Consider the following 22,912-nt stretch of genomic DNA (forward strand, 5'->3'; position numbering starts at 1 on the left):
TATATTTATCACCATTTCCTACAAAGTGTCTCTCTCTGTCTCTGCTGATTTCCCTTTGGACTAAAGCCCTATTGGGTTTATTGGCTACCCATAAGGATTTTCAGCTGAAGATCTACAGAAAGTGCATTGTGAGTAGTCAATCGTTGTGCTGCTAACTACGCTTCAGTGAATGACATGACTGATATGAAATCTTTTTAGGCGAATGTTGGGTAACTGCTGTTTCGTCATTGTGTCCTGGTGGGAATTCTAATATATATATATATATATATATATATATATATATATATATATATATATATATATATATATATATATATATATATATACATATATACTGTATATATATATATATATATATATATATTCATATATATATATATATATATATATATATATATATATATATATATATATATATATATATATATATATATATATATATATATATATATATATAGTTACTTCTCTGTGTATCCGTAAACAGTGGAAGAACGTTATTCACAACGATCCATGATTGTTGGAGCCAATGAGAAAATACAGTAAAGCATTAGTGATAGCAGTTGAAATTTGTCGTTGGGGGTTTTCATACTGTGTTTACCAGAAACAGATGATTGAGTATAAATAAAACCCTTTGAAACGATGTGTCAAATCTCAATTAGTAGTAATTTTTTTATTTTGTGGTGTAAGTTCTCTTTATCGAACACTCATTAATATAGTATAAGAAAAGAATGCAATGAATTATTTTTAAAACTTTTAAAATCTTATATAGATTTCATTTGTGGTTTAACTGTCTTGCATACTATACGTATTTTTCTGTGAAATATGAGATACATTACTAAAATATGCAGGTATCAGCTCGTCATTGGCTGAAAATCTAGTCCGTCAATGTCAGATGATCACTATGGCTGGTGTTTGATCAATAATCTTAAAATTATTCTAATAATAGTGAACTTTCAGTGAAAATTAGAGAAATAATGTAATGATTGTTGGCAAGGAGTGAGATATGAGGTGATCCAGCTGTGTTGAAAAGGAGGAGGTTACGGGTGTATCATTGCTTAGGTCTACTCTTTTGCGCCTGCTACTTTCTGCTTAACACTTAGGGTAAGTCGGCCTAAGGAACAGGCTAACTTTTATTGACGATGGAATGACATAAGTGTGACGAAGTTTGTGCCAGCCACTTTATATTTGAGCTGTGAATATTACAGATCTCTCATCTTAACCCTAGTGTCATGTCGGTGCTGACCTTAGGGTTGTCAATGTCACATAGCAAGAGTTAACTTAGGTTAGCTTTCTTTCTTGTCGGAGGAAACTTCCCTTGTTTATTTAATTGTATTCATAAACTGGTAGTTAAAGTCAGTTACAGCTTAATTATTATTATTATTCTGTGTGTAGGATTTTGTGCACATTTGGGAATTTCCTAGGCCTATTGGTGTTTGGCAGATGACAAGATGGGCTAACTTAACCTTGGCTAGGTTACTTTCAAAACAAGAAATTTAGGAAACTCTCAATCGTTGGTACACGAGTAGGGTGATAAATTAGGGTAATTTTCAATTAAAATATAAAGCCTGTAATTTTCTAACTCCTTGTGCTGAGATTTTTAGTTCTTTTCATCATCATAGGCTAAGCCATCAATGGTTTAACCTATAGCCTCCTAAAAATATTTGTTCACATGCCCATACCTCTACGGGGACAAGAGCAGGAGACCAAGATTTTCAAGTGGCGAAAACAGAAAGACCGTTAAGCACCAGATGCTGTGGAAATACACACCCAAAGCACAAAGGGAGATGGTGTTATCACCTGAACAAGAAATGCTGGTGGTAAATTGCCAGTTAGGCTAATACAAGGAGTGCCCACTAGCCCTCTGTGATTCCACCCCATGGCGCACAAAAAATACGAAACTTAAGTTAAAACGGCATAAGCAGCAAGCCATAATTCAATGCTCATCAGCCTAACATCACCTAGTACACTGCATCCTACCTCAGCATAACCTTTTTTAGGATGCAGAATCATTCTTGATTGAGGCTTTGCCCATGGATGACCCCATAACTAACCAAAATTGAAAAGATCAAATGCCACCTAGAACCAGCATATTCTGGTGTTTTCTTCTCCTAGTTACTTTTATTTCTGTCATGAAATGAGGGTAGGTTTCCTTTATTTTCTACCTTTTTTACATTGATACTAAATTATTTATTCCTCTTTTATTTTGAAGAAAAATTTTTATAAAAGCCTAAGAAAGCAATCTACACATTCACTTCCACCAACGCAGTTTATTCTGTTTATACTGTTGCGACAATAAATTTTGTTACAAATACTATGAAAATCATTGGTCCATTCTTTAATAGGTCTTAATTTAAAAAATACTGTTCTCTCACAAAAGATTGTTTTTGCTGTGAACCATTGACATGTTTACATTTGTATTAAAAGTAGTATTGTAATCACATGTTGATAAGGTAGATCAGTCACTACATTTAATTTTTATTTCATTATTGCTGTCGTCAATGATTTAGACTGATAATATGATCTTGAGGTTAGTACAAGTATGCAGTTTAGTATACTATGAATAGCTTATTAAAACATGTATAGAACTGTCAAATCCTCTTTGTTAATCAATCCACAAGTTGAAATCTCCACACACAGTATGACTTATTTAATCATTAATATATTTAAACACTATTCTCTTTCACTATTGAAATATATTTTTCTTGTATTTAGTGGTTGATTTAGTAACTTTAATTTTCATTTTCTTGCTGTAAGAAGCCTTTATGTCATTATATTCAAATGCATCATGTTTTATGTCACTGTATTCAAATGTCACATACTTAAATAGTTTTACATTTGCTTCATATTTTCCATTTATGTATGGAGGTTAATGTCCTCACCATCACCTGCTTTGTCTGTCCTTAGTAGGCCTATTTGAGAAAATTCTTGAGCAGCTGGTGTCATTTAATAGACAGGTTTCAATCTTCAGTATTATTACATAGCTAGATTTCGGTTTGTATGGCATACAGTATATTGTGTAAGTGCCCTCAATCTACAGTACCCTATTATTTTAGAACAATTTTTGTGTATTGAGATGATAGTTGTCCTGGGAGAGAAGATGGAGTTCACGCTATAGGCTGATTGGGTGGATGGGTTATGTCCTTTTTACATCTTGACTTCTGCATCAGTCTGTCTGTCGGTTTGGGTCAAAACTTGTAACTCGGTTTTCAACCTGTTCCCTTAGTCTGATGGACTTGAAATTTTGCATGGTTACTCAGTCCCGGTGACAATACAACCTTATATGATCAGTAGGCCAGCAGTGACCTCTAGTGACCCTACAGTGACCTCTCCCAGTATCTCAGGATTTGTATGAAACTCTTGAGATTTTTCATACCTTCTTTGACTCAGTAGAATAAGTTGATAACTCTATGTATTTTTCAAACCTTCTTTGGCTTGACAGGATATCGCGTTCAATTTCGTTAGCTACAATTATAAATCGGTTACAATTTCTGTCAAAACTAAAAAGTATCAAATAAAAAAATGTTTAAACATCCTTTTATTAAAATGCACTAAAAAGTAAAAAATAATCTTTTGAGACACACCAGGATTTTCTTACAATTAATTATGTCTACAGAAATAAAAGTGTGGGTGCCAGACATGGAAGGAAATGCTACAAGAAATAAAAAATATAATTCTTTTCTTTTAGCATCTCCCTCCATTTTTGGCGCCCATGCTTTTATTTTTGTAGACATAATTATAAGAAAATCCTGGTGTGTCTTAAAAAATAATTTTTTACTTTTAGTGCATTTTAATAAAAGTGTGTTTTAAAAATGTTTTAAAATATATTTTAAACATATCTTTAGTTTTTGTGTTAAGTTTTGTTGGCTTTATGATTTTTGGCTGTATCATTGGTGTGATGGAATAAAAACCTATTATTAACCCCTTGCAGAGAATACTCCTGTATAAAAGGTTCTGGTTTTTTTACAGTATCAATGAATTGATTTGGCTTAAAACTTTATATATGATTGTACTAAAAATATGTATGAAGGGTTTATTAAGCATGAATTATGAATTGCTATATCATAAACTTAATGCAGTGTATCTCTTATTAAGGTTTATGTGCAAGTGTATATAACTTAGTGGTAAAATGTCACTTTATTTGAAACCATTGTCTTGAATAACTTAATGAAGTGAGTGACAGGGACTCGCTTTTAGGTATGTAAAGGATTTTACATCTGAATCAGCCTACTCTGATACAATAAATTCAGTGACCCATGCCACACAGGTAATGAGGTGATGAGTGTATTTGTAGTATGTACAGTAATATATTGGAGTTGAGATAGCACAGTGTATGTTTAGAGAACACATTATTTATTATTGTTTATTGTCAGTTTTCTTCAGTTTGCAGTACGGGTCATTATTCGTATAATACTGTAAATCTTACTTGTGATATGATTGATATTCTTTTTCAGAGGATGGGATCATTAAACTTGGTGGTTCCACTTGTCATGTGGGGCCGTGAGGCTCCTACGCATGATATCTCCTGTGTTCTTCTCACTCAAGATGTCCAAACAATCATTACTGGTTCGAGGGATGGACAGATATGTGTATGGGACTTTGAGCCTCCAAAACTCAAAGTAAGTACAGTAATTTGTTTTTGTAGATATTAATAGGCCCTTTGCACAAACAAAACTTAGCTGTAGTCATTTGATATGCTGTACACACATAAAAGACAGATGTTCTTTAAAAGTAATTGATCATAAATTGCCTTAGTTCCTTACAATGGCTCTTTAGTTGCACAAACTTATCCTGATCGTGAAGGAAAGGAACTAATTGCAACACCCATACCACGCAAAAGATGCCTCTATCATCTGTCACTTTTTTTTGTGCATCTCACCTGCATTAACATGTAGTCTGTGTTAAGCTTCCAGGATTTAGCTTTTGTTGCATTTTTTTTATTGTGCCATTTATTTTCCTAATTTTACTAATCTGTGAGTGTGGATGTTTTATTCCTTTAGGTTTTTCATCAGTATTTAGTAATTTTCTTTATTTGCTTTACATTCTTGAATTGCTTGTTTTGATTTGAATTCAGGTGCAAAATTATTACTAAATGTGACCTGGTTGGTTATATTTCATGTCAGTTTTACTGGCTAGTTAATATGCAGTTCTCTTTCAAGCAGTTTTCACTGTGCTGGGTTACCTTCAGTTATTTGTTTTTTGTTTCCATTTTCATTTTCTTTCTGGACTTGTTTTAATTTTCTCTGCTTAATTCTAATCGCATTTTGTGATTTAACTTTTCTGTGGTATTACGTTATTGCTTAGTGACATCATTTATTTTGGTGTTTTTGATCATGTAAATTTAAGCCTAATTTTCCAATCTTTGCGTTAATGTACTTACTTACAAGTTTATGTGTATACACTGCTTACAAAGGACCTGCACTGCATATTTTCGTCAAATGAGTTGTATGGTGGTCTTCACGATTATCCCTGTTTTTTTATCTAGTTGTTGATGCTAAGGATGAATTTTCAGGGATAGGTTAGAGTTTAATGTAACTACATATCATTCTACATTAGTATATTTTATGCAACACTGAGCTTTGACTTACTAATGTTGATTGTGGTCAGGAAGTGACTCAAGATACGTAATCCATGTTGATATCTCTCTCCTCTTCCAGTTTCTGATGTGCCACATTTATATAGTGTTTACTGAACAGTGAAAGTACCATTGCTACTCTCACTTTTCCTATAACTCTCTCTCTCTCTCTCTCTCTCTCTCTCTCTCTCTCTCTCTCTCTCTCTCTCTCTCTCTCTCTCTCTCTCTCTCTCTCTGCAGGCTGATATCCCCTTAAGAGCCCTCTTGGGTTTATAGTCTGTTGACTCTATCCATAAGGATTTTCAACTGAATAATTAAAGAAAGAAAAAGAAAGACAATCTAATAGGGGCACTCCCTTCTCAGTGACAGTTAAACCTGTTACCAACTTGACTTTGTTCAACATATTACACCTACAGCACTGATTAGTGTGAAACAAACCTATTTATTTTAAAGATTTTTAATTTCTAGTACAGTATTGAGAATGGGTCAAAATATATGTGGTTTAAGTACTTATAGTTTTCAGAGTAAGTGTGTCTTTTACTGGTAAGGGAATTAACTCATTACTATATTTCTAACAGCTGACACCAGTTTGTTCATTAGGGAATTAACTCTCTTTATTATATTAAACAGCTGACACCTCGTTGCCTGTTGGTTGGCCACACAGCTAGTATCACCTGCCTAGCTCCAGGAGGAGATGCACGAGGGACCTCCTTCCTGGTCAGTTCTTCAGAAAATGGGTAAGTGAAATTTGTTGTAACTCTGTCTGTGTTGTTAATACTGTATATAAGTGAAGAACACAGTTTTATAAATTAATGTACATGTAAGAATGGCTTTGGAAGCGACCATTAAAAATGGTATGAGGTCAGTGAAAAATTGGATAATGACTGGGTACTAGAGGCTGATGGTATTACAGTGAAATACTGCTATATGGGTTCACAAAGCCTGTACTGTTCTTTATAGCAGAAACATGGGCACTGACAAGGAAAATGGAGGCGATTTTGAGAAGGCATGATCGTGGAATATTAAGATTTTTGGCTCAAGTATTAGGGGAAAGATTGCTATGAATTGGTGGAGAGATGTACAGTATCAAGAGCCTAGAAGGTTACTTGAGTTTTCAAGATTGGGGTGGTTTGGATGTGTGATGATAAGTGATGAGGAAAAATGTTAGTCAGAAAATAGTAGATATGGAAGCAGCAAGATGAAGACATGTAGGAAGGCTCAGGGAATCATAGAAAAGACGATAAATGAAGACCTAAATTGGTAGGAGTTCAGGCAGAAAGAGCTCAGGACAGAAGAAAAATTAAAAGAATTAGTTGCACATGTAATTCCTACAAAGCGAAAAGTCGATGAAGGAGTGTTTCTGTTGTGTGAGAAGTTTGAGGGAATGGAAGACTGTTGGGCTCACAGAGGCTAAGAAAAAGCTGACATAAAAATGTGTATGAGGTGATTATGGTGATTGTTACATTTTGCAGTTTAGTGTGACCCTTTATCCAGTTGTTCCTGTATCATTTCATGATTAGTAAGGAGTGTTTTTTTATTTGAAGTGTACGACAGTAAGTATTGTCAGATTTGCACGAGTCTTAAAATCAATCGGAAACATTTATTTTATGCTGAAAGTTGGCGCTGGTGTTAGAAGGTAATTCATAGGATTATAGAGCATTGGAATGGAACAATTTCTTTCCTTTGTGGTAGGGTGAATTATCACTTTTCCAAGAGATGACTATGCAGGGTTTAAAGATGAAATCTATAGTAGTGTGTGTCATATTGGCAATTGATATCTTAGTGAATGTGCAGTCTACTGTCAAATCTGTTTTGTTTTGAAGTATTATTATTACTAAATAATCAGATCATTGAGTTAGTGTCTTAATTGTTGGAGGGTTGGCCTGAAGGATTTGTTGTTCTTAATAAATTATTGCACCTTATTTGATTAATAATTAAAGCTTTAGAAATTTCATAATTGGATAAATGAAAAATTTGAAGGTAATGACAGAACTTCTTGTAAGGGGCTTGTTTTCAAAACTTTTTATTTCTTGTTGGTTGAAAATCATGTTCAATTGTAAGTGTTATTTTGCTTTTTCTGTGTTATGAGATTGGATTATGTGAATTATTCCTCTGATACCCATGGGTTAAATAGTTGACCAGTTCATGAAATAAAGAGTACCACTGTACAGCAGTGGGTTTGTTGTGATTTGTCATCGGATTTATTATTCCATCAGGTTTTCTCTTTGTTAAAGATGATGGGGTTTAGAGATGATAAGATGATAAGGTGAGAGGAATATAAAGTAGTCAGAGTAGTTTAACTTCGGTTGCCAAAGCAGAGTCTTCATTTGCTGTAGCTATGCCAGTTACTAACTTCTGCACTGTATGTTAAAGAGAAAGGGAGAGAGTGTCATTTCATTACTTACAAGAAAAATTATATTTCATGTATAGTAATCCCTAGCATTAATTATTTAACACACAAACAGAATTAAATTAGCATAATGATTATTGTAGCTGGGCAAAATAGGTTTATCAATGCTAAAGTAAACTGGAAAACACATCATTGGAATTTGTTATTACTGTACTGTACTTTACTTAAAAAAAATATTTCAACAGAGAAATGTGCACCTGGGATTTAAGAGATGGCCGATGTGTGGAAGTCCTTCGTTCTGCTAATATCCATTCTTCAATGAAGGTTTGTTACTTGATAAACCGTGTCAGCTTTGTGTTTGTCATATGATAAGTGAAACGTTGGTTTTTCAGTCTTGAAATTATTACATTTCAGCAGTAAAATCCTGATTTCTAAGTAAGGATAAATAAATTATCTCCTTTTTTCTGCTTTTCAGGCATATCAGATGTTAAATGTTGAGAATATTAGGTTATTTTGTGTGGGCAACTATCCAGAGATTCTAGTTTATGATCCACACACGTTGGACATCCTCTTCTCTCTTGCTACTCGCATACACCCAGATTGGATCTCAGCACTTCATATACTTAGACCACCAAGAAGAAATGGTAAGCATTATGAATTTTTTTCTTATAAAGGATCTTTTTATATTAAAAGCATTGTATATTTTAATATCAATTATGGCATGACATTTTGCTCTTTTAAGTGTATTATGTACAGTACTTAGGATGTTTTACTTTTACAGATGAGGTTGTATTAGGCGTAACTACGGGAGGCTGGGTAAAAGTGTGGACTGTCAGTGAGCGTGAAGTGCGGCCTCGTGAGCCAATATTTGAGCACGAGTCAAAGATGATTAGGTCATTGAATGCTTTGTGTCTTGTCTGTTGCTCATATAATCAGAGAACAGTTCTCATTGTTTCACAAGATGATTGGCAGGTGAGTGAGATTTTCATAAATACTATCTGTATGTGCGTTTCTAGCTCACTTCATTTAAAATATTATTTTGACATTGTGCTTTTAGGCATGTGGAAGGAGTTATTTCTTTATGGTTGTAACTTTTACCTGTGCTTAGTTATATTGTGTTTTATGTTAGTATAATCATTTTGAAAGGGTATTTCAGCTGCTTCTGTTCTATGGGCAGACAGGCTGTCACTGCCCTATTTTGTTTCTTCCTCAAATAAGGTTACGTTGATCAGACAACTATTCCTACTTGAACTGCAGTAGAAATGAATCCCTAAACAGGAACCATGGTGATTCCCACAGGCTAGATACTGACTGCTAGCAATACCAGCCTTACCAGAAGCATATGTAGGAATGATGATGACAGTAATCTTTATATAGGATACATACTTTTGTTTTTCATTATACTGTAATTTGATGCACTGACTATAGGCTTCCAAATATAGTGGATATCTAAAAGCTGTGACAAGGGATCAAGGCGATCCTTGCAGTTTTTGAAGCCTTATCATTCTTATTACTTGACACATGAGTTCCTGGATTATACCCAGAAACTTTCAGGATCACAAATTGGTGATATGTTTATTTCTTACTTTGTAAGGAATCCCATGTTCCCACTAATAAGTCTGTGTGATCAAGTGTTTTGTTCAAATTCTATTTTATTTTAGTTTTGTGTGATCAAGTGTTTTGTTCAAATCCTATTTTTTTTAGTTTTGTATACACATTTTTGCATATTCAGTTTTGTTTATTGGTATTTACATAGCCTGATAAGCATATGCATCAATTCCAGAGGTGCATGTTTGATGCACTCTTCAATGGGATGAAGATAGTGGGTAGAGTGTTTCCACATCTTAGAGAGTTCTTGAATGTTACCCATGCAGTTTGTTGGAACTAGAACTACCTGACAGTAGTTTAATGTTGCATTCAGTGCTCAGTGGAATCTTTGTATATTAAACAGTAAAGTATGCAATGTCAGATATAAAGTTTTACAGTAATAAATTACTCAGCAACAGTATTAATCGGATATAAAACCTTTGAATATCTTATCAACATTTTTGGAGTACTGTATTACTCTGGGTGACACCGTCGTGTTCATTGCTCCCAACCAGTTTTATAACGTGTTGTTAAGAAACATAACCAGAATTTCTTGAAGGGGTTGATTATACCTAGCCTACACTCTTTCTCAGTGGAGATTACTAGTACATATTGTAATTTTAAGCTTAGGACCAGTGCAAACAATAGGTTTGTAAGTCAAACAAATAAAATTTTTTTTTTAAGGGAACAAAAGTGATTTAAAGAATACAAACCCATTATTTATAATTATGCCCCTCCTCCCAGCTCAGCTTATTTAGACTACTGTACATGAAAAGTGAAGCTCACACCTAACTAGCATTCGTGGTCCATAGGCACTCATGCATGATGCTGTCAGTTAGCCAGCTGATGATCATCATTTTACTGTATATATATTATGTAATGGAGTGTCTAGGATTTGTAAAGGCGATTGTAAGTAGTTTTTAGAAATATGCATTTTTATTTGTATTGCTTTCTATATGTATATCTTTTTAATATTGTATAAGATATTTGAATTTTTTGTCAGCATGAAATAAGTAGCTATTCATTGTGTTTGTTATTTTTATTGTTATCATTTGGAAGGAGTACAGTATCTTTAAGGGCAGTGTTATTAGAAGCAATTGTTGTTTCGATGGCATTCAGCTTGTACATCCTTTTCTGTGTTTCTTATTTTTCATCATCAGGTTAATGAAGTAACAAATTTCCAAAGGACGTGGAAAGATTTACTGCCCTCTGGAAATGTGCTTATTATCTACCTGCTGATGAGGAGAATATGATAACAAAAATTGGGAAACCTTTTTATAAGCTGAATGCTGTTGAAACAGCAGATATTATTATTATTATTATTATTGTTATTATTATTATTATTATTATTATTATTATTATTATTATTGTTATTATTATTATTACTATTTAATAATAATGATAATGATGATAATAATGATTAAATTAACATGGTCTTATACTTTTATTTAAAGGTTTTGGTTACTATCACAATGTTTATTAAGTCTGATAAATAACTATTTTTTAACATTTTTATTGGTAGATATATGATGCTGGAGACTTTTCGCAATTGTGCAAAGTTTTAGTTCCACCCGGGGAAAGGTGGATGGGTGGCGACTTCCTCTCTGCCGATCGGGTACTAGTGTGGAATGATATGGGACGTGGCTACATCTATAAGCTACCTACTAAGTAAGTGGATACCTATTACTCAGTCTTGTTTTGATATTGTGGAAATGTTGTGACACACTTTTTCTGTTACAGTATTAGCACTATTAAAGTATGACTGATCATTCCTATTCACAATAGGTAAGATTTTTATCACAGGATTTTTCTTGGTCGTTTTACCTTGCTAAAACCCAAACGAGCTTCATGAACTTTGTGTGTGGATTTTTTAATTCCAAACTTGCTTCCCACTAGTGCAAAGCACTGTCTTGTATTTTTAATTGTTGCTTTTTTTATTATTTGGAATGAAATGGAATGTAAAACTTTTAAACCTATACTAAATGACACCTACTGGCAGTGAATTGTGTTTTAAGGGGATGGTGTGATAAAACCATGCTGAATTTTTCATATGACCATATTTTGCTGATTGCCAGCCCGGGGATTTTTGTTAATGAAAATTTGAATATTCCACGTTTATGTATATTAGATGTGTGTTAAAGGAAAGAGGCTAATAAAGTCAATAGTACTGGAGCTCAAAGTATATATGTATGTACAGTACTAGTTATTCTACCAAGGAATGCAAACAACAAAAAAGTCCTCTGTGTGAAGGATCCCAACTAAATAAATGGTGTAAAGGAACTTTGAAATTCAAAGGTAACAAATGGAATGCTGGTACATAGAATTCAGGGATTTGATTTAGTAGTATAGTACCTCCATAAAAAAAATTCATTACAATTTTTGGGAATTGCCATGTTCATGACAATTAGTTACTGATTTCTTTTAAACCTTGGTGACCAGTTGGTGTAGCTTTCTAATGAAAATATTTTTTATAATTACCAAGTACAGGTATACTGTCCAAGCTTTATAGGTCGAAGGAGAAAAAAAAATTTAAATAATTGTCCTGAGCAGTTAGTATCTTCTTGTCCATTGGAAGGAAGAGTGTTTTCAGTTATGTTGTAGAATATAGAAAAAATGGACCATTAGTAAAATTACCTTCATGAGCTGCAAATGTGAAAGTAACAATAGGGATGGGATAGTACTTTCCTTAACTAACTGTTATGGAAACTTTCCGGAAGACTAAAAGTTCATCATGTTACGTGAATAGCTCGTGTTTGTTTTATGTTCACATGAGCTGTAGTTTATGCCTGATTTGTCTCCGTGAATGAACTCTGTGACATGTGAATACCATGCACTGTACTTTATAAAGTTGATGAATGACAAATGGCTTGGTTTATGAGAGAGACAAATGACAAATGTCGTGGTTTATAAAAAAAAACTTGCGTAGGCAAACCAAAGCCAGACTAAGATATGAGTGAACTTCAGCAGTACCAAGTATGTTGCCCAAAATATTTTAAACTTAAGTCCTTATGAAGTATATTTTATGAATATACAGGAACTTTTCTCTATGTGAGTGCCAGACCTCTTCACTTGTTACCAAAGGAGTTCTGTTGTTCAGATAAACAAAACATCTTATATGATAATATAATAAACTTTATAAGGCATAGTTGAGGATATTTACTTGTAGTAAGTTATTAAGTTAGATTATTATGACAATGAATCAAATCACAGCGTTATTTTAGAACATCAGTTTTCTTAGAATCCCCAGAGTTAAGTGGTCATTTAAATGTGATTGTACATTACTTTTTAACTAGTGTTTGCATGTTCTTTACATTGTAAGTGTTAAATCTGCAGCTTGAAGGATATCAGTAATGATTAATAATCAGGATGGCAGACCAGAGCCAGTAACTTGCTGTATTTAGATAAAGATTAGCAACACAAATTTTACCCAATTTGATGAGAAAAACCACATAGCAAGAACATTAATTTTTATCAGACTGAAATTGCAATGGCTATGGCCATTGACAGTCAAGAATAAAGTAAAATATGCAGTCTAAAGATATTAAAAATAATAATCCTCACCAGATTTCCATGTTATGGGGTTAAACGTGAAATAAATTTGTTTAATCTTATGTCTTGTCAGTTGACTGAATTCCCATCTGGTCTAGGTCTTAATCTGTGCCCCTTTTCCATGATTTCCGGACCTTTCCTACTGGTTATTGTGCAGTACTTCCATATCTAATATTTTCCTGACTAACTGTTCCGCATTCTTCTTATCCTTCTTTTCACATGTTCTGTTTTCTAGTCACTGGAAACCACATCTAACTTCTTCATTAGAAATACATTAGATCTCTCCACTCACTCTGGCTATGAATATTAGTATTTCATAGTTTCATTTTTCAAAATTTCTACTTATTTCTCTGTCAGTGCCCATGTTTCTGTTGCATCTTATTAATTAGTATATAGTGCTGTATCATGTAGTTCTGTGTTTTCCATAGTCTGACAGTCCTACAGCCTGTCCCAAAGTTAGTTACCTTATGTTATTGAGTTAAATTACTCATTTCAAGATGGTCTTTGGTCGTCTTATGAATATGAACCCTTCCACTGCAGTTGCTGGTCCTGTTCCTATTACTGTGACTCTTTGATTGTATTGTATCTTCAGAACTTTGCCTTGGAGACGACATTCTCAGCTATAGTGGCAGGACTGAGTGATGGGTTTAGTAGGGCAGGAAGCATAAGTATGGTTAGTTTTCTATAAAAGAAAACTATTGTGGCTTTGTCTGTCCATCTGAACTTTATTTTGTCCGCACTTTTTTCTGTCCGCACTTTTTCTGTCCACCCCGAGATCTTAAAAACTACAGAGGCTAGAGGGCTACAAATTGGTATGTTGATCATCCACCCTCCAATCATCAAACATAACAAATTGCAGCCCTCTAGCCTCAGTAATTTTTATTTCATTTAAGGTTAATTTAGCCATAATTGTGCTTCTGGCAACAATATAGGATAGGCCACCACCGGGTAGTGGTTAAAGAGTCATGGTCTGCGGCTCATACAACATTATACCGAGACCAGCGAAAGATAGATCTATTTTTGGTGGCCTTGGTTATATGCTGTAGCGGCTGTACAGAAAATTCGATTGCGCCAAAGAAACTTTGGCACATTTTTTACTTGTTTGTCTTTGAGTTTTACTTCTTTCTGTTCAACCTTCTCACCCTCTTCTTCTTAGTTCTTAAAGCATTGGAGGAACATAAAGTGGGCTTGGAACTTTTATCCCTGTGACAAATCTTGCTGGACTTCCCAAGGGCATCACTTCTCTGAAGAGGGGCAGTGGACGCTGCTCCTGCTTCTAGGACTAATTTTCTGGGAGGATGGATGAAGACTTGTTCCACAAGCTTGCTCATAGCTAGTTGTCTGCCCAGACTTCTTTGGAGAGGAGATCTGACCCAGACTCATTATGTACTTATTGTACATCTTTGCAGATATGGTGGCAGGAATTTGCGCTTAAATTTTTTAACTGATCCAGTTCCTGGCAATAGTTTAGAATGATCTTAGGCATGCACACTTACTTTGTGTTGAAAAGTTTTCTTTCTATTTTGCTGAAGTAGGAGCCTTGGAGGCAATTGCCATGGTTTCCCTGTGGGCATCACTGTTGCTTGACTTATTGTTGAATGCTTTGACAGATTTTTCCTTCTTTGGAATGCCCTCTGAGGAGGAAAAGGCAAAAGTTTTGGAGACTGTTGGTAATGAGAGGAAAGGTATTGAGATTTGATGCCATTTTTGTCTTTTCCTGCACCAGGTTGCAATGGAGAGCAGTTTAACCTTGCAGAGTGGGTTAACAAATTCCTAGTTCTGTCCAAAGAGCAAGGATGATGTAGCAGTGGCAAAAGGTGTCCTTACACTTAGGATACTCTTACCACTATGTCGTGTCTTGTAAGATGCCATTGACATTGAGGTTGGGAAGAGGGCTGAGTTTCAAATCACAGTCAGGTGTTCAATGATCTTCCTCTTCAGGGAAACATCAGAAGTCTTCCTAGCCCTTTTGACATGCCTGTCAGACCCCAGCCAGAAAATCATGTTGGGCGAAGAAGGGAGGGAGAGGGATGCTTGTTATGGCACCTGGCAAGGTGATGGAATCTACAGTGAAGCCCTGAATAGCCTCATTTCTTTGGAACAGGTACAGACTGTCCTTCAAGGACTGCTATACCTCTCAGACTTGCTATCAGATCACAGAATGGCCCATAGCTCTGGCTGTGTTGGCAGAGGTGAGGACCATGCTGGTAAAGGATGCATTGGGATTTTTCAGGCTCTTCATTGTTGAGAGGATATCTGGTGGCTTAAGACCAGACATCAGTCTTGACTGATAGTAGGTGTGACGGGTTATTTCTTCATTCTTAGAAATAAGTCATTGTATGATTATGTACTTGGGTTGTTATGAAACAAAAGTACATTAGGTAATCTTTGCAGTCGAAAGTCATGAAATCAAGGTAGTGAAAATTGGGTTCATAATAAAATTATTTTTAATATTTCTTTTGGTAAAAATAAATTCAAGACTTGTAGAAGTAGCTCCTGTATTTATTTTACATCACTGTATATGTGATTAAATGCTTTTTTAATATATATATTAGACATTACCCCTTAAGAGACGGGGTAATTATATACAGTATCATGCAAACCCCCAGACCTGGCAAACTTTAAGGTTGGTCAATTTAAGGAAAAAAAGCACATCAGTGGAAAGCAGAAGATATGCAAATGCACATGGTGTAAGAAAAAAAATTTAAAAAAATTTTCCCTATCCTCCACAGGAAGTTGAAAGTGACTATTTACAACCCTGTGTGGGGCCTCTTTTACAAAACATACCAAGTTATATATACTTTTTCTAATAATTTATTTTTTATTTTGTAAAATTATAATTACAGCTCACACAGTATCATAACAGATAAGAACTAAAATCAGTAACAGATTCTGAGTATATTTGTTGTAATATATTTACGTAAATTTACTAAGATCAGGAGATGCATTAACAGCAATCCCTGGGTATATTTATGAGCAAATAAATAGAAAGATGTAATGGGAGAGAGGAGCAAGACATCCCCCATCAAGTCAAGAACAATACTGATCTCCCTGAGATACCCATTGACTGAGCTGAGCTAAGTCTAAAGTTGCCACCAGTCATTTATGGGCCATTGAAGTGATGGAAACTCCTTCCCGCTCGATACAGCCAAATCGTATGGCGCCTAATACTAATACAGGCAGTCCCTGGTTTACGATGGTGGTTCCGCTCCTATGCCGTGTCGTAAGACCAAAACCATTGTAAGCCAAGACATCGTCGAAATTGTAAAAAACCTTAGAAAACCATACTTTTCATCCTTTGGGTGTTTTGAAAATAATGTAACCTGCATCTTTATTGAGTTTTACGTGAAAAAACCTCCAAATTTTAATTATTCTGCTGTTTTGGAGCCATATTTCTTCTGTCAGATTGGCATCGTCAGCATCATAACCCTGGAACATCTGTCGTAAACTGGGAAATAACTTATGATGAATGTATTTGAAAAGCATCGTAAGCTCGAAATGTCTTAAGCCAAACCTGTTGTAACCCGGGGATTGCCTGTACTCTAATGAGAATTCCCGTCCATCACCCAAAACCTGTTATAGATACTCATATCCTGAGGATTCCCGTCCATTAAGGGTTAAGTTACATGGATAATATTAGTGAATAATAATGTTCCTGTATTTTCCCCAGTCATCCGCATTCTTTGTTTACTCATGAAGTTTTTCTTTCATAGTAATTATAACTCTATAGTGCAGTTTTATGGGTTGATTTTTGCAAGAAGTAGAGTTTCTCGGTACTATAAATGTTTTCAATAAAAATAGCTTGTAGTTTTTCATGGATGTTTTTTCATTTAGTCCCTTAGATTAAAATCAATTTCTAATCAGTTTGTAATAGTATAATATGCTTTATTTACTTTTATGTGGCTTATTGTACAGCAATACATACTTGTATAATCATTGACCTTGCATCAGATTGGAATCTCATAGTGATTCTCAAATGTCAAATAAGAACTCAGTGGAATAAGAGAAATGTTTATTAAAGGCAAAGAATAGATGTTTGAGTTTACAAGATTAGTTGACATAGGGAAAATATTTGGTGGATAATACTGAAATGCAAAACCAGCTGAAAAATTAATATTTAGAATTGGGAGATGAATTGCAAGGATTCTGCAAAATGCACATGGACTGTGTAAATGGACGTAAGTGTTCTCATAGCTATGAGGAAGGCAGTTGTCTATAGAAAGCATTTGTCTTATAAAGATATATCAAATTACAGGAAGAGGCTGCTGTCTTTATTGTAAAGATAAGAACTAATGTAACTGATGTGAAAGAATGAAAATTAAAGCATTCATTGACTAAAATTTGGAATGAATGGGTGATGGAATATATTAAGTTTTCTGAATGAGATGTGGTAAATAAAATAGTACTGTTAGATAAGAGAAGTTGATCTTTTGTTTTTGGTATATGGGTGTCATTTGTCTATTTATCTGTTTCTAAGTGAGTTTTGTAGCTACATCACTTGTTTCTTTTCCTTTTTTCTTATGACAAATTTCCTGCTGCAGCACTTGGAACTAAAAGTTGAAGAGTAATTGATATTTTGTTCTAAAGTTCTTTTCCATTCATAATTTCTTCGTAAAATACTGGACTCAAAGTTCTTCACTTAATGAAGGGATTTTGCTTTTCACAAATATTGACAAATAGGACTTTGAAAGTGCTGGATTCAGTATTACAATTTAGGATGAAAATGAACTTTTTATTGGAAAGGTAGTAATTGGCACATATACAGTGCAAGTTCTGAAAATGTTTGGAGTAAAAAAATTTCCACAAATGATTATGGACATTTGCTTGCAGTTACTCATTACCTTAGAAGTAAAGTGCTGTGGTGCTGTTTTACTTTGTTGTATAAAATAAAAAGAATTGCAGTCAGTGTGCACATAAGTGTTTGTCACTTCAAAATGCTTACTGAGTTGTTGTCAAGGACTACATAATTCAAGGCTTACATTTAATGTTCTGTTATACACCATAATTATGTTGATTTGTGTAATTACTACTCATACTTTATCTTAGTGATAATCAGATGTTTTTCATGTTTTGGTGGGCTGTTCTGAATGTGTAGTAATAAATATAGTTAGTACAAATCAGCTACATAATTTACTTTACATACAGTCAAATTTATTCCAGTCAGCTTTTGCAATGAAGATGTTGCCTTTCACAGTTTTTTTTAAATGCAAATCCAAGTTTTAGGCTGTGGTAGTTAAAGAACAAAAGTTCAACAGTTAATAATATTTAATTAGACTAAAAGTTTTATGGCATGATAATGAAAGTTAATATAATGCAAGCAGCTGTGTATGTATGATGATTGCAAGTTAATAGAGAAATATAAGTACAGTATAATTTTTCCCTTATGGAGTTTCTTTTTTTTTAAGTTATCATGCTTTGGTTAGTTCACCGTTATGCAACAATGCTTGTCTGTTAACCCACACCTCACCATATCCTTTTGCAGGTTATTGAGGGGCAAAGCAGTTAGGTTAGTAGTGATGCACAAGTTTCAAGTTGTTTTGGATGTGATTTCGCTTGCTTTTTGTTCCAGATCTGCAGTTATTAACTGTTGTTCTTGGTTATTGCACTGCATGCTAACATAAAACTTCCTTCTGGCAGCTGAGTTAAATACAAGCATGCATTCCTTTAAGATATAGTAATTTGGTTTCATTCTCGTAAAATATATTAATAAGAATCTGTTCTCATAAAATATCATAGTGTGTTTTTCATTGAGTCATCTGGCCATTGTATTAAATGCATTTGGAAATAACCACTTTCTTTTATGCTTTGTGAAGACTGCAAAAACCACTGATATGTTTTTTAATTACATATTCTCTCTCGCAGAAGATTTTCCAGAAAATTGAAGTTTTCCCATTCATTTCCTGCAAACTATTTGATTGACCTCCTCAGATAGCAGTACAGCAATGGGTATTATGTGTCCTTAGAATCTACCATTGTGTTTTTGATTTATTGGTCTTTCTATTTTACTTTTCTCTGAAGTCGTGATACATACAAAGTACTCTCTTTTATAACATCATCTGTCTGGTTTATTTTGTAGTCATCAGGTATTACTAATGCATAGCTAATTATGTAGCTGTATTAAAGAAATTAAGCTTACTGATCTCTACTTTTTCAGATTGAAAGCTTAAGCTTACACCTCATGAGGTGGTGGTATTTGGAAATACTGTATATCAGGCTGAAAGAAGTCTCTGTCACAAAAGTAGCAAAAATATTTTTGCCCAGCTAATTTTTAAATCATGGCAGTGAAATTGCTTGAGATTTCTGAATGGCTTTTTCTATCATTGAAATTGTCTTACAAAGAGTGAAATTTTGTCTTCAGGGATGTTAAATTCTTATGTTTTTTGCTTATGCGATTTCGCTAACAGCTTAACAGCTTTTTGGGGTGGTTGGCCATGGATTATTGGATATACTCGAAGGCCTTGTATCCGGAATTCTATCTGGAATGGCCATTATCGAGAGAAAGTTGAGGATAGTAGAAAAGTAAATGTAAAACTTACAAAGTTATGTCATTTACCTTTTTTGCTATAACTATTTGTGCCAACTTTCAAGTACCATGTTTCAGAAAATTAATGTGGTAAAATAAAGTAAGTTACAGTATTTTCATTGTATTACTTGCTTTTAGGTTAATAGAATTTTATGAGAAGTTAAGTACAGTACAGTAATGTTATTTTTATAGTAATGTTTTCAAAATGTAATCAGAGCTTGGTTTGCTGTTACTCTCTGATTTTTCTAATTTCATTTTAAAAGGATTTGTGTTGTGACACTCTATTATGGTTTTGCTTGGCTTGTGACTTAATTGAACAATGTTCCATTGCCATTGAGTATTCTAGTCCTTTTACGAAGTAAAACAGAAATGAACAGGTAGGGTTAATTCTATATTAATAATAATAATATAATAATAATAATAATAATAATAATAATAATAATAATAATAATAATAATAATAATAATATAATAATAAAACAATAATGTTATGTATGGGTACAAATATATTTTAAAAAAATACAAATATATTTTTTAAAAATCTATACAGAGAGCTTTTGGGAAGCTATTCGATTGTAAAGGGAAATTGAACAGATTGCCAAAAGCTCTCCATATCCGTATAGATTTATTTTTAAATATATTTGTACCCATACATAACTGTAGATTTATTTCTCCATTTCAAGACTCATGCTACTGTGAGTATTTTTTAATAATAATAGTGGGAACAATAATAATAGTAAATATTATCAATGCAAAATACAATACACCAAATCTCGAAAGTAATATGACAAAATTATTATTATGAGAAGCACAGCTGATCCCTTAGGCCAGCATATCTTGAAGAGATATTAGATACATATAAGTAGTTAGTATATATCTTATATTAGTACCGTATAGTACTTTATTGGTACAATTTAGTTTCTGTTTAGATAAAATTTTTGAACAAGCCATAGTTTCTGTATTTTTGAAAAACAAATTTTAATTATCTATGAGGATAGAGAGATGATTTATGTAACTTTACATCTTTCTTGTCTGGAATCACAAGATATATACATTATTTAAGGAATCTTCAGTACATTATAAGCAATTAGTGTATTGCACATTAGTGTCTTACTACAGAACAAACACATTTTAATTTATATTAAAGTGTTAAGCCTTTTGTTTATGAAGATGATGATCTTATTTTTTGCAAAACTGAAAAAATATCTTTTGAAGAATTTTTTTTCATGCAAACCAATCACTTATAATAGCCTCATTTTGTGATCAGTGAAATCTCTCAGTGAAATCCTTGACATTTCGTGCCAAGTTAAGGAAAAAATGGTAGTCATCCATTAACCCTGCATACAGGCAAGCTGATTCCTGGGTCTCCTGCAGTGCTCTGCCTCATAGTATGTACTTCATACTTTTTTAATTTCTATTAATGACTTCTTCAATTTATCTTCTTTTTGTCGTGAATTGGGAGCAACATTTAGTGCTTCCAGAACAACTCGTTTTATTTATTTATTATTTTTTAAGTATCTTAGCCCACACATTACTCATGTTGTGTAGATGAGAAAGAGGAAGATAAGTTAATGCTCATCATTTTTCCATGGTACTGAATTCCCTCCTTATGGTGAGCTGGTACAGGCGGTCCCCGGTTTATGACGGGGGTTCCGTTCTTGCGCCGCGTCGTAACCCGAAAATCGTCGTAAGCCGGAAAATCGTCAAAAATCATAAGAAAACCTTACTTTTAATGCTCTGGGTGCATTGAAAACGATGTAAACTGCATTATTATTGAGTTTTACATAAAAAAAATCTTCAAATTATGATTAATCTGCCGTTTTGGGGCCATATTTCTTCCGTCGGATCGGCATACGACGTGTCGTAACCCCGGAACATGCGTCTTAAGCCGGGAAATAATTTCTGATGAATATATTTGAAAAGCGTCGTAACCTCGGAACGCCGTAAGCCGGAACCGTCGTAAACCGGGGACTGCCTGTACTTTATAATTCAAGTCCAATAAAGCCTCCTTGAAAATTCACCCCTTGTAATTGGACATACATTTCTTAATTGTTATACATGAAAATTATAAATTCATGAATTATGTATGCATATCATGAGAAACAGTAGTTAAAATTGATTCCTGGGGTTCATTGCTATGTCCCATCTAGAAAGTCTTTGTTTCTGACAATACAAAAACTTGCGTAGATTATGCATACTGTACACTTTTGAAGTTGGCTTTAATAATTTCTTATATCAGTGGTTTTGTATTTCTAGGTGTCATAGTCTTCACAGTACAGTATATGTATTTAACATCAGTTCATCAAAATTGTATATTTTCAACATGTGAGGATATTTTAATCACTGAGATAATTTTTATTAAGTTTTCTCAAGGTTTATTAAGTTTTCTCAAGGTTCTGGTAAAAATGTTTACTGTACTTGCATATGGATATGAGGCCACCAATGACACATAATGCTTTTTGTATTATTTATAGGAAATTCGTCAATGTCTTATTTTAGGATATAAACATGGTAGAGAAACCTTGAGTGTATCCTGTCTCTTGGTTAAGATATCTTCGTGGAATTCTTGGTATTTTTTCAAATGTTTCTTTGTAAACTTCAGGTGTTTTATCTTGTAATGACTTCAGTTTTCTTCAAAGTTTTCAGTTCTTGTTTTTTACATGTTCTTGACATTTAGTTAATACATTGGACATTCTAGTTCATATGTTGAAATATCTTTACTCCTCATACAGATTCTTTTAGATAAACTTTATATTATCTGTTTCTGGCATGTTTTTGTTAATATACCAGTGGAAAGTTGATTGTATTTTTATGGTGTTGGTTGTACTTTCTGTTCTAAAGAATCAGTGTGCTTTGTGTTTCTTGTCAACTTGTATTACAGAAAGAAGCCTTATGTATAATCTTTTTTGTGTTTCAGAGTGTGCTTTTATGTGCAAAGGGATGAACAACACTTGTTTTAGTTTCTAATTTTGTATGTGATTTTGTATAATAAGTTTAAACACTCTATAATACTAAACAATACATGTATACACTTGATGTTGCATATGAAAGTCAAAAGGCAATTTGTTGTAAAGTATGCTAATATTCTACAGATGTGTTATATACTATAAAGGCAAACATTTATGATTAAAATGTAGTATTCTTTTAGTACGTATATCTTATGTAATCTGGTTCGGTCATATGATGAAGTCATTGTATCCTTTTGATTTTTTCCTTGCTGGTTTAAGTAAACACTTTAAAACAGCCTTGTTTTCCAGGGTATGGTATGTTGCATAAAGCAGTCACTGCCATATAGAAGGACCAAAATAGTGACCCAGTATACTGTCATATAG

General features: G+C 33.7%; 1 protein-coding gene across 15 annotated transcripts in view; it reads left to right on the forward strand.

Annotated features, from left to right (window-relative positions):
- Nucleotides 1–22,912, forward strand: part of Rbcn-3B (WD repeat-containing protein Rbcn-3B) — a 108,089-nt gene continuing 85,177 nt past the window's right edge. For 7 of the 15 annotated variants that reach the window (XM_067116613.1, XM_067116621.1, XM_067116617.1 and 4 more), the window contains exons 1-8: nucleotides 877–1,101; nucleotides 4,452–4,616; nucleotides 6,203–6,309; nucleotides 8,168–8,246; nucleotides 8,398–8,566; nucleotides 8,704–8,894; nucleotides 11,032–11,177; nucleotides 18,541–18,564. In XM_067116613.1, the coding sequence (XP_066972714.1) occupies nucleotides 4,455–4,616; nucleotides 6,203–6,309; nucleotides 8,168–8,246; nucleotides 8,398–8,566; nucleotides 8,704–8,894; nucleotides 11,032–11,177; nucleotides 18,541–18,564 (878 nt within the window). In that variant the 5' untranslated portion in view covers nucleotides 877–1,101; nucleotides 4,452–4,454. Of the gene's footprint in view, nucleotides 129–844; nucleotides 1,102–4,451; nucleotides 4,617–6,202; nucleotides 6,310–8,167; nucleotides 8,247–8,397; nucleotides 8,567–8,703; nucleotides 8,895–11,031; nucleotides 11,178–18,540; nucleotides 18,565–22,912 lie in introns of those variants that run through there. The other 8 variants (XM_067116615.1, XM_067116619.1, XM_067116620.1 and 5 more) reach the window with 4 other exon arrangements.

This window comes from Macrobrachium rosenbergii, chromosome 14 (genome assembly GCF_040412425.1).
Source record: "Macrobrachium rosenbergii isolate ZJJX-2024 chromosome 14, ASM4041242v1, whole genome shotgun sequence".
Classification (NCBI taxonomy): domain Eukaryota; kingdom Metazoa; phylum Arthropoda; class Malacostraca; order Decapoda; family Palaemonidae; genus Macrobrachium; species Macrobrachium rosenbergii.